Below are 12,606 nucleotides of genomic sequence, written 5' to 3' on the forward strand. Positions count from 1 at the left end.
TCAGTAGAGGTTCAAATTGATGCTCAGCTGCACCATCATCACACATAGGCTACATAGATGTTGGCATGACAAGGTTTTCTGTGTGAGAATACAGTATACAATTTGTTGTTTCTCTCAAAACCATTGTACATGAGGACTTCTCCTCAATGGTCTTCGAGATTAAATGAAGGTTATTGTAATAAAAATAATAATAATATATTTTTTTATTTTTTTATTGAGTGAGAGTGTTATAGCCTACATCCTGATCCACTCTCCTAACCAGTCGGTGGGGGTAATGCACTGAAACGCTGTTTGCCAACCAGCATAAAACCGAAAGAAGAAGACTACAACTCCCATGATGCAGCGGTATATAGAAAAAAAATATGTATTTATTATATGTTTAGGGAGAGAGAAGAGAAAAAACACAGACTATATAAATTATCTGCAAAATTTCAATAAGAATGGGACTTAAATATGAAAAGCACTTGTGAATGAGAAAGAATACTAGACCAGGTAACATTTATAACAATAACCATATAATAATAATATAAAACTTCAGTATCAGTATCAGCATCAGTATTTACAATCAAGCCTGACATCGTCCAACTTGTATCAAATCTGTTGATCTGTTTTCTTTCTTTCTTTCTTTCTTTCTTTTTTAATTGTTTTATTGAGCAATTGCAAAATACATGAGGATAATAATACAGGTGAGGACAGCATAGATGTGCAAAAACATGTAGGGGATTTATAAAGGAAAACAAAACAACAACAAAAAACACAGAAAATCCTTAGCCTACTTTATAAGAATTAATCTTTTAGCATTTTATTTATTGTTAAAATATAGGCATATGGAAAACAAGATATATTTATAGTAAAAAAAAATGTATTTAATGTGTTTGAGGAGAGAAGAAAAACACACACTATATTAATGATATGCATAATTTCAATAAGAAAGGGACTTAAATCTGAAAAGCACTTGAGAATGAATGAGAAAGAACATTGGACCAGGTAGCATTTATAATGATAACCATAATAATAATATGATAATAATGTACACATTACACATAACCCCTAACCCATAATAATATATTCATTCAGCATTTTACAATCGAGCCTGACATCGTCCAACAATTTGCTTGTCTGTTTTATTTCCATTTGATGAAACGACTACAACTCCCATGATGCCGCGGTGCAGCACCAGCAGACAGTTGAAGTTCAAAGGTCCAGCGTTACAGTGAAAACAGGGCTCTCGCTGACTGGCTGCTGCTGGCTGCTGCTGCCTCCTGTGTGGTGGTGGTTAACAGAGGGGGGAAAATAAACAACTCTCCGAGGAGCTGCTGGATTAACGAATCGGTTGCCAACGCACCGAAAACCGGCGACAGGGAGGGGGGACACCGACAATGGTCGTCGGTTGATCGGCGGCCGCTCGTGCTCTGTGTTGTCGGCGGATTTAGCTCCCAGAAGCGGCGGCTAGTAGCGGTTAGCTCTGCCTGGGAGCCACACATAGCAACCGCTGCTAGGCTAGGCTAAGCCAGGCTAGGCTAAGCTAAACTAAGCTGAGCTGAGCTAACGTCACTGGACTGTGGGGAGCTCTTTAACTCCCTCTCTCTCTCTCTTTCTCTCTGTAACAAAAAAAGCTGCAGCTATGTTCGTCCAGGAGGAGAAGATATTCGCAGGGAAAGTGTTGAAAATACACATCTGCACTATGGACGGCACGGAGTGGCTGGAGGAGGTCACGGAAGACACCACGGTGGAGAAACTGAAGGAGAAGTGCTTGAAACATGTAGGTTTTTCTTTTTTCTTTTCTTGAGCTTGTTTGTGTTTCTCCTCACTCTCCCTCCCTCCTCTCTCTTGTTGCTTTTTTTGTCCTGTCATTCCTCCTCTTGCCCCGGGGTGTTTACCGTGTCTACCATGCCCTCCTCCTCTGTGTAAACTGTCAGTGTCGGTGTCACCAGCTTTGTATTTATAGTAACTGGGTAGACTTTGCTATTTATAATTTAGCAGGTTGGCTGCCCCTGCAAGGCTCCAGACTGCCCCTAAATGGGGGCATTTTGCCCCTAAAATTTGAGACAGTGTGTCAGTAAATCTTTCATCTACTTGCACATGTGCAACCAGTAAATTTGCTTCCTTTTCCAACACTGCTGAAACGTGCAAGGGGCAAAGTATCTGTCATTACAGGTGGCAGGCCAGTGTGTGTGAGGATCATGAATGGAAAAGAAATGTGAATATTTGCTTTGCAAGTACATTTTTACAGTGTGCTCCCCTAAATTTTGTGTTTGTGCTTCTAAAATAGCGGCCACTGTGCTCCCAGTTAGTTCAAAGTTAGTCTGGAGCCCTGCCCTGACTGTCAGCCTGACCTGCCCCTTTCCTGCTCCCTCAGACCGAGGCATGCTGCTTTTCAGCCTCTCTCTCTGTCTATTATTATTATTACACAGTTCATCTCCCCTCTCCTTTTACGACCCATAGTTAAACTCTAGAAAGTGCTGCTCCAATGTTTACTTCTCATGACAACCAACCAAAAAACTGCACACACCTCATAATCTATTTCATTTTAAGAGCTGCAATGACTTGTCAATCAATCAATGAATCAATAGTCAGAAGAGCAGCTTCATTGATATTTGATTATCATCATTGTGGCTGTTTGTAGCCTCTTTAGTGTAAATTTAATATTTGCTGGTTGGACTGAATTTTGACTGAACTTTTTTTTTTTCTATACATTTTGTATCTATTTTTTGTCATTTTACAGACCAAACAATTTATTTTTGATTAATAAAACCACACGAATAATCCATCGTGAAAAATAATCAAAAGATTCAGCCCTGTTTAATTTACATACAATTATATAAAATAACAAAAAAAAATTGATGTAGACTTATTTTTTGTTTCCTATTTTACATAAACACTTATCAATTATAATAATTGGCACAGATTAATGTTTTAATCATCATTGAATTGATTAATTCACTGGCACAATAAATCACATTCATCATTTAAGTTACCGGTATTTATTGAACAGAAATTACAGAAATATTGTGATTGTTGATTATGTAATGTGAGAATTTTCTACTTGTCAGATTTATTATTGTAAATTCAGATTTTTAACACCAAGTGATTACTCAAAAATTATTGGCTGATTAAATATTGAGATGAATGAATGAATCCAGGCCTGTTGATGATGTATTGGTTTGTTTTGTGTTTGTTTTCTAGTATGTACATGGAAGTCTAGAAGACCCCAAAACACTCACCCATCATAAACTTATACACGCTGCTACAGAAAGAGTCCTCACAGACACAAAAACAGTCGCTGATGAAAATCTTAAAGATAAAGGTATGTAACCTGCTATTAGATAAATCTAACAGGAGAAGGAGAAAAGAAAAGAAACTGTGTTTTAAGCATGTTTCATATTTTATGTAGACGTTTTGCTGCTTATAAAGAAAAGACCGCCGCCGACCCCTCCAAAGATGGCAGAAGTCAGCGCAGAAGAAAAAGTAGGGGTAAAATAATTTCTTCATCATGTTTTCCAACTCTGCACATACTTACTTTGCCTGCTTCTTATTATGGCAACTCTGTGTTTGTTGATTTTCACAGAAGAAACAGGACAACAAAGCTCCCGACAAAGATGCAATCCTCAAAGCCACCGCCAGCCTGTCCACACGCCACACTGACCGCACTGTTACGCAGCACAATATCAGAGATGTGAGGAACTCGGCTTTATGCTTACAATGTGTTTATACTTAAATACAGGCATAAAAGAAAAAAAAACTTGTGAATTAGAAAGAATTTAAAAAATGTTTTTTGTCAGTGTTGTCGATATTTGATGTGTTCATGTTTGTATTGTTCCAGTTTCAGACGGAGCTCAGGAAAATCCTGGTTTCTCTGATTGAAGTCGCTCAGAAGCTTCTCGCCTTGAACCCTGATGCTGTTGAACTCTTCAAAAAGGCCAACGGTGAATCATACAATCCCTTACAAGTCAATATCAATAACCCTTACACAGCCAGGAACATGGAGGAAGGAATATGTTGTTTGATACACAAAAGCCAACATATTTCCATTGGCTCTGACATGTAAAAAACATAAAAAAACGCTGATGTGTTGTTGCTGTAGAAACAGATCCACACAGTTCCCAGACACTGCACTGCTTTTACTTTGAGTCCTCTAATCTGTGGGTGTTTCTGTGTCTTATAGCGATGTTGGATGAAGATGAAGAGGATCGGGTGGATGAAACGGCCCTTCAGCAGCTCACTGAGATGGGTTTCCCCGAGAGCAGAGCCATCAAAGCGCTCCGGTTGAACCAGTAAGTCTCTGCTTAAATAAACGCTCAGCAGTGAAAACCCAAATTAGTAAAAACAAATTTGCTTCTCACCGCTTCCTTTTTTTCTTTTTTTTTTGTCCTGCAGCATGTCAGTGACCCAGGCCATGGAGTGGCTGATCGAACACGTAGACGACCCCTCCGTAGACACGCCTCTGCCGGGTCAGGACTCTTCGGGGGCAGCGGGAGCGACGGCGGCTGCCCCTTCAGCCGCCTCTGCATCAGCTTCAGCATCAGCTTCCGCTTCAGCTTCAGCCTCAGCCACAGCCACAGCCACAGCTTCAGCTTCAGGCCCCAACCTCCTCCGCAGCCTCTCCAGCCAGTCGAGTACAGAGGAGAGCAGCAGGCAGGACGAGCTCACGGAGATCTTCAAGAGGATCCGCAGGAAACGGGAGTTCAGACCGGACTCGAGGGTGGGTGGATTCATCAGCTCGGAGATTTCAATCAAAGCTTTGACTCGGACTTAGTTCTCTAAAATTTGGTTTCAGAGGTCACACCTGTGAGGCTAAAGACAGCGTTACACTCGCATAGGCTTGTCACAATACTAGAATTTCAGTAGTGGATACCAATACCAGTGAATTTCAACGATTCTCGATACCACGATTTAAAAAAAAAAATTGAATAAACCCACAGACTTCTAAATTCACTACTTTTGTTGAAAAAATGTTTCACATCAAACTTTATTGTATTTCAGCTTCACTGGGCTTCAACAAAAGTTTAAAGAGCAGCAGCAACATAAAGTTAAGAACAATGTTAAACTGTTAAATATGATGCAACACAAACAGAAAGTCATGCATTTCTTACTTTTGCACTTTTATTACATTTTTAGGTTTTTTTCCCCAGATGCAAAAATGATGCATTTTTTTCATTTTTCAGCTCCTACGGTTGGCGTTCACACACGTTTGTTTTCACTCTGGTCCAAACACCGCACAGCTGACACAGCATCATGTTTTCATGACGACTGTTCGGAAAAAGACGCATGGCACGTCACATTTACCTGAGCTCAGAAAATTGACACGGGCAATGTCTTACAGTAGTCATAGTACTGGAAAAAAAGCTGGTATTTTTTGCTTGTTGGCATCGACTTGGCATCGAAGTATCGGTTCTCATGACAACCCTACACTCACATTCACTGAAGCTGGTCTGTGTGACTATTTGGACTGTTTTTGCCAATTTAGTTTGCCAACATTGAGTCCTAAAAGCAGGGCAGATACAAAACAGAAAAAACATTTACCAAAATAAAAGTCTGATAACTATAAAGTTGCACGGATTATTGAAACTCCCAGTCGTCAATACTTTATGACGCATTAATAACCTAATGGCTGCTCGGTGTTAATTCAGAGTTTCAGTTATATTACGTTGTGTTCACAGTCTTGTCACTCCGGTTCCTGCGGAGCTTAATGTACCTTTTAGTTTCCTGGGGAAACTCTGGGTTCTGCTCCAGAGAATCTCCAAAAATAGAAAAGTGATTAAAGCCCCATCTTCCAACAAAACACTTCCTCTGTGGTTCATTCTTCTAACGTGGCTGCCACCTGAGAGCCTCTAACACTATTTCAGCGATTCAGCTGCTGTGCACAAATTAGTTTTTTGTCCCCGAGACACTCGCAGAGCTCCGAGAACTGTGACTGCGTATGTTGTTGTAATTAGACTGAACACACACACTCTTTCCCTTTGTCTCCGCAGGCTGTCATCGCGTTGATGGAGATGGGCTTCGATGAAAAGGAGGTGGTTGATGCTCTGCGAGTCAATAACAACCAACAGGACGCAGCGGTATGTTTACACGTCTGTGAGTTTACACTGAAATATACAGCAGAACCAGATTTTCGTATATACGTATATCTGTGTGCTGTTTGACATGTGACTCTGACTCGCAAGCAGATGGACGTTTGTAAAACCATGTGAGGCACACTTGTGATTTTGAGCTATACCGCCTGCAACCATTTACTCAGGCTGCGTTTATCCTATTGACCCATTGTTTTTAACGAGTATGCATCACATGAAGAGTAATAATTCCAACGATCTGCTGTTTCATCGTAGGAAAATCACATTTTAACCCTGTTTTGTTGCTGATTCTGCACTCTGACCTCCAAAAAAACATGAATATGTTCTCAAAAACAGAAACGGTAACTTGGGCTCTCTCTCTCTCTCTCTCTCTCTCTCTCTCTCTCTCTCTCTCTCTGTTTTTCCGTCCTGCAGTGTGAGTGGTTGCTGGGAGACAGAAAACCTTCTCCAGAGGATCTGGACAAAGGCATCGACACCAACAGCCCCCTGTTTCAAGCCATCCTGGAGAACCCAGTGGTCCAGCTGGGACTCACCAACCCCAAGACCCTGTTAGGTACAGTCTGGTCAAATGTATTGAATGATTGTGGTGTCAATTTTGTAAGAGAAGTCTCACCTAAAAAGGTAAAAAATTATCTCAAATAATGTCAAAATGTGTGAAACTCCACCACAGCTACAGCATCGTTCTGTAAGATGTGCTTCAGTCGTACTTGCCTAAGGGCATCATGGATGCATAGTAGTTTTCATTCATACTGTACACACAGTAGGCAGTCAAGGCAGTAATTAGAGTCATAGGAATCACATGAAAACGGTCACATCCTATTCAAGAAGTATTACAGCACCTGATTGTTTTTGTATTCTTTAAACATGACTCTTATTAATACTCTGAAGTCTGCATAGTTGCATAATATACAGTATATAAGCAGACCTAGTGGAGAGAAGACAAATGGACAAAAAAGAACAAAATTACAAACTTCACAGAGAGTCTGAGTTAACTAAAACTAAAACTAGAGGTGAAAAAATAATTTAGTTAACTGAAATAAAAAAATAAAAAAACTAACCAACCTAAACTGAATTGCAGATGAAATTGGCTTAGTTTTTTTGTTTTCTGAGAAATGGTTAAAGTTGTGAAAAATTAGTGATGAAAAATCCCACAAATTTGAAAGTTCATCTTCAGAGCTCTCACAGAGAAGCTTCTACAGATCAAGGCTTTCCTCCCAACACCTCAACAACTAAAATTAGCCAGTTCCTGAAAATAAAAACTAAAATAAAACTCCTTAATCACTGGCTGAACTGATTGAAACTAAATTGAAAAAAAAAAAAAAAAAAGCAAACTGAATAACACATTTAAAACTATGATAACCTTTTTTATACCTGTAGTACACTTGATTTGTTTTGGACCAATGAAAAAAATCTGATTGCTTCTGCGTTCCAGTCAGTTTGTTTGTTTTTTTCATACGATCCTGTTACACATGATCCGAGGAGCTGTAAACGAGAAGTCATTTGAAGTGACAAGTCAATTTTAGCGACTGCCTTCCTGCAGGGTTAAACGGACCCACACGGGGGGGAATCAGATTTCACAGACCGACATCGGGTTATAAATGAATCACTTTACTCTGTCGGCTCTGATTTATGTTCTCAGCTCTCACAGAGAGAGCTCAGACACATAACTCACAGTGACTAATAGCACTGGTGGAGACGATGACTGGACCTAAAACAGAAACAGGACCAAATCATATTTATCTATTTGTTTTGTGTTACTGTGGTTACCATTGGGTCAGGCTTAGATTATGGCTCCCAGATGTGAAGATTTCATTCTTAATGGTTCATAATGAGCAGATGGATTTAACCCTTAGAGGTCTGAGCCTATTTTGTTTTTGAATATCTTTTATATAGCTACTACATAAAAAGAATGTTTAACAAGCCCATGCTTAGTATCTTCCTTTTTTCAGATCTATATGATCTGATAATTATTTTTTCACTTAACCTACCAGACGTCTTTGGTATATTCATCAGCTGATTCGACCACTTTTTCCAGACTACAGAAACCACTTATAGTGATCACATGGGTCCAGAGTCAATGTGAGCACTATAAGCGGTTGACTATTATGACCGATTTTTTATTATTTCAGTTCATTTCAGTTCATTTTTTATGCGTCTAAATGCCATTTGTATAGTTTTTCAATGAGAATAATGTAATGAAACGGAAAGCTTCAGCATTTACTGAATTTCAAATGTACCATGTTTCAAACATGGTACATAAATAAGGAATCATGGGAGTAAGAAATAAAATAAATACACGTGACGTACAGTAGTTTTAAAATTATTTTTGCACATGTTTTCATTCATAAAATGACCAAAAATTAACACTATAAATGGATTTCTTGATTTACTATGAACACAAATTATTCAAACTGCATTTGTATAGAAATTATTTGGTTTCCACTATGGAAAGAAATGCAACACCTGTTAGAGTTAATAGTAGTTTCATTTTTGAGTTGAGGCTGAAATCAGCTTGTTCAAAATCCTGTCAGTTCCACAAACAGTCTGACTGACGGCTTTTTCCAGCAGCACTGCAAAACCTGGACCAGTCTGTATATTTTTACATTTACAGGCTTCAGGTTTTGTTCAATACATAGGCTAATATCCTGTTTGTCTTGTGTTTGCGTGCAGCGTTTGAGGACATGCTGGAGAATCCGCTGAACAGCACCCAGTGGATGAACGACCCGGAGACCGGCCCCGTCATGCTCCAAATATCCAGAATCTTCCAGACCCTCAATCGCACATAGAGCCTCCTGGTGACCCCCCCCTCCCTCTTCTTCACCCTCTTCCTCCTCTTCCTCCCTGTGTGACTGTGGCAGCTTGAGTGCGTGTGTGTGTGAGAGTGTGAGTGTGTGTGTGTGTGTGTCTGAGTATAGCAGAGACACAAGTATTCTTTTTTGCCTTGTAAAGACAAAGCTCGAGGAGTCAAAGTATGAATTAAGATGTTATACATATATAACTATTTATAACAGTACAGTACAAACACTTATACAGAACAGATGTTAACATATACATTATTATTATTACAGTAATAATGAAACGATTGAGATTTAGTATGTTGTTTTTACATTCTAATGAGAAACAATTTATAGTTACGACAGACATGATTTATTTTATATAATTTCTCCATGTGCAGAAATGACATCAGACATCGATTTAATGTTTACACTTCTTCAAAAGACGACAGTTTTTTGTATGTTTTGCAATATTTAAATATCAAACACAGTTTTCGTCTGTCTCTTTAAATCGTTACATTTCATCTGTGGTGAAGGTGTGGAAGACTTCCTGTCAGTATCATGTTTGTTTTTTTGTTTTTTGTTTTATTTTTGTCTTTTGTTTTTCCTTCTCCCAGTTTGTCTTGTCATCAAAGTATCCGCTCATACTTGAGAGGCCGGTGGTCAAAGTTTGGCTTTCGGACACGTTACCTCTCCGTCCATTCATGGCTGTGAGGTCACCGTATAGGTCAGTCTACCACCCCTCCGTTTAAAGAGGAAAACATTTTGTCCTTGAGCTTCTTTGAGAGTATTTATTTGACTTTCTTGCCTTTTTTTAGAGGGAAGCTGTACACTAAACTGTTTGTGTCTTAGTCATGTTTTTACAAGGAAACAATATACTGTATTAGGCCTGTGTGTTTTATTGTCAACGTGCTCTTGAATGTCATATTATCATGTCTCATTCATTTAGCACTCGTTCACTTCTATGAATATCGCTCACTGCAGCACTAAGGACTATGTTAAAAGAAGGGGTTTGTGTTTTATCTATAAAAAGGTTGTGGTGGGATGTAAAAAAAACGAAGCTGAGCCTAATCCAAAAGGGTTTTGCCTTTTTAACCTTTTAATTTGAATGATGGAAGATGCATGCTCACCTCACGCTCCGGATGATGCAAGCATCTTTACACACATGCAAAGAAATAATAATAATAATAATGGAATTTGAGACACAACCAATGTTGGTCTTTTTTCAGTTTACTTTTTCTTTCTTTCTTCTTTTTCTTCTGAGAGCAACGAACATTTACGCTGTCAAACCAAACCAAAATGTCACTATATAACCTGCCTTGTCATTAGATGTATCCGTTGAAAATACCCTGTATTTCTGTGCAATAGCAAGGACTTGAGTTGACCTGTAAAGAAATATATTTGAATTTGAGTGTTAGAGACGTGTGAACCGCAGTGGGTAGTGTGTTATATACAATATTAGCCTTTGCATTGAGTACTTAAAATCTCCAGCTGCAACGAGGTGAGCGCTGCCGCCTCCGCCCGAGTTGTACTGAGAGTTTAAAGAAAAAAAAAAAACAATATGGAGGGTGGTGTGTTTTGCCAAGGTTTTGAGTGTTTTTATTCAATATTTAAAATGTGGTATTGATGTGACTTTCTGCTCAGGGAGGCTGAGATTGTTTTTCTAAACCTGTCGTTACGGCAAAAACCTCTGCTCACCCCGTTCTAGTTTGGCATCTGAAAAATGGCTTTAACTAATCTGTCTAGGACTTTGCTTACGGATAAAGAGCACCACAAGACGAGATGGTTTCGTAAATGCAATATTTGAAAATATTTAAATGTTTTTAGAGAGAAGTGTTTGTTTGAACTATGTATATTGCATTATTTATATCAAAGCCAAACTAGTAACTTTTTTTTTTTTTTATTTATAACATTTTTAGCAAACCTTGAAGCTAATCTACAAATGTGAACAGATTAAATGATTCAAATGTTGTTTTTACAAACCATTATTTAAAAAAAAAAGTGCTTATTGGATTGGTAGGTCACAGTGTGATTTTAAAAAGTAGTGCAACGTGTTTGAATGGAGGAGGATTTCTACACATGTGGACGCCTCTCTGCGCACGCTCTGCACTGCAGTGGACCTTTATCATGGCCACATTGATCCGCTGTCTCACCACCACCTCCACGCTTTGGCATTGGCATGCATCCAAACCATCCCTCTCCCATATTATCTTGAAGCAAACATTTGGGAGATTGTACGTTTTGAGGAAAAAGGTCCACAGGAAAATAAATAAATAAATAAATACAAATGCAGATTTCTTTCAAAAAAAATAGAAAGAAAAAAAAAAGGTCAACAGGAACAGAAAAGAATGAAATGAACTGTATTGCTTAGGGACACGGAAGAGTTGTTGGAGTCACCGGTTAATTGTTTTCACTCAGCTTTCATGCAGGACTGTCCCAGATCAACAACCTATGCAATATACTCACAGTCTGTTCATTCAAGCAGCCTCATGGCAACTGGCATCTAAATCACTATTGCATTAAAGTTATTTTTGTGGCTGTATCCGCTGGAGTCTGTGGTGTTTCTTTTAAGGGCTGGTCACACAGGATTGGATTGGATTGATCATTATGTCTGGTGTGAGGATGAATTTATTGTGTGTGGCACCATTGTTTTATGTCCTGGTACTAATTAGGACTCATTTTTCAATAATGTTTTTAGACTACAGCTAAAAACATCTGGCATTTCCCTGAATAATTAATAAATGACTCACTTTAAACTGTTTTTATTTCCATGATGTGTTCAAGATTGGTACATTGACAAGACAACTACATGCTGAGCTTGAAATGTTTTGTGCATCTGAATATTTATTTTGACCCTCAGCCTTAAATTGTACCAGTCACATCATGTGGGAGTTTTACACTCATTTTTCTGCTTTGTTTCTGTTCCCACATCTTTAATAAAAGGAGAATCTGCAGCTAGTCGGTGTGTGAGCACCTCCTTGGAAACTAAGGGAACTTCCTGCATAACTCGCCCTGATATCTCCATCTTCAGTGCCATACATACATCATGTCCTCAGACAGCTCTCTCAGTCCGTCTCTGCTCTTGCATCTTTTATCTTTTTATGTGCTCTCCAGAACCGAGCTTCCTCCTCCTCCTCCTCATCCTCTTCAAGTTTGTTGCATGTGAGCTTCTGTCTCCCATGTAGGACATCCTCCAGCTCACCTTGCAGCTTTTTAGGGTCCGGGCAGCGCAGCTGACAGGACACTATTGTATTCCTAGGAATTCTTCTTCTTCTTCTTCTTCTTCTTCTTTCTTTCTTTCTTCTTCCAAGGAAGTCATACTTCCCATGGGCGAAAACTCACCAAACTTTGCACAAAGGTTCAGTCCCATGCCAGATTCACTCAACTCCAAGGACATGTGCCCCCCCCTCCTAGGGGGGGCACAATAAGCGTTTAAATTTAAAAACTTTAAAAATTCCTACCAAACCAACGGTAGATGCTACAGTGTTGAAACTTCACCACAATGTCGCCTCAATACTGCTGAAACTTTTGTCCACTTAAACTTATTACAAATTATGAAGTCCATCACTCTGTTTTTTTCAATAACTGTAAAACTTTTAAAATGTATCTCCTCCCACAATTTTTGCTCAATTGACACCAAACTTGCTACAGAGCATCTCCAGACCGTCCTCCACAAAACTTGTTTCTCGGATTTTTGATTAAGCAAAAATTGAGCCTACAGTGCATGAAAACGTTTGACTGTAAACAGTACTGTAAACATA

The 12,606-nt window shown here is 39.0% G+C and overlaps 1 protein-coding gene across 3 annotated transcripts; it reads left to right on the plus strand.

Annotated features, from left to right (window-relative positions):
* The first annotated feature begins 1,201 nt into the window (after positions 1-1,201).
* Positions 1,202-10,670, plus strand: ubac1 (UBA domain containing 1). 3 transcript variants are annotated; one of them, XM_083979241.1, is made up of 11 exons: positions 1,202-1,762; positions 3,187-3,307; positions 3,395-3,474; positions 3,569-3,676; positions 3,824-3,926; positions 4,166-4,274; positions 4,378-4,702; positions 5,973-6,059; positions 6,486-6,624; positions 8,742-8,866; positions 9,463-10,670. In XM_083979241.1, exons 1-10 carry the CDS (start codon positions 1,625-1,627, stop codon positions 8,855-8,857), a joined length of 1,326 nt encoding a protein of 441 aa, XP_083835367.1. In that variant the 5' UTR covers positions 1,202-1,624; the 3' UTR covers positions 8,858-8,866; positions 9,463-10,670. The 3 variants fall into 3 exon arrangements, with proteins under 3 accessions (XP_083835367.1, XP_083835366.1, XP_083835368.1); XM_083979240.1 differs by having other exon boundaries at positions 8,742-10,670; XM_083979242.1 differs by having other exon boundaries at positions 3,395-3,468; positions 8,742-10,670.
* The last annotated feature ends 1,936 nt before the right edge of the window (positions 10,671-12,606 follow it).

This window comes from Trachurus trachurus (assembly GCF_905171665.1).
Source record: "Trachurus trachurus genome assembly, chromosome: 9".
Lineage (NCBI taxonomy): Eukaryota > Metazoa > Chordata > Actinopteri > Carangiformes > Carangidae > Trachurus > Trachurus trachurus.

What these genes read in the sequence shown, in the direction of transcription:
- ubac1 (XM_083979240.1), top strand. Translation starts at nt 1,625, where the DNA reads ATGTTCGTCCAGGAGGAGAAGATATTCGCAGGGAAAGTGTTGAAAATA. An exon ending in CGCAGCACAATATCAGAGAT is followed by an intron (nt 3,677 to 3,823) that starts GTGAGGAACTCG and finishes GTATTGTTCCAG; the next exon opens with TTTCAGACGGAGCTCAGGAA. An exon ending in ACTCTTCAAAAAGGCCAACG is followed by an intron (nt 3,927 to 4,165) that starts GTGAATCATACA and finishes TGTGTCTTATAG; the next exon opens with CGATGTTGGATGAAGATGAA.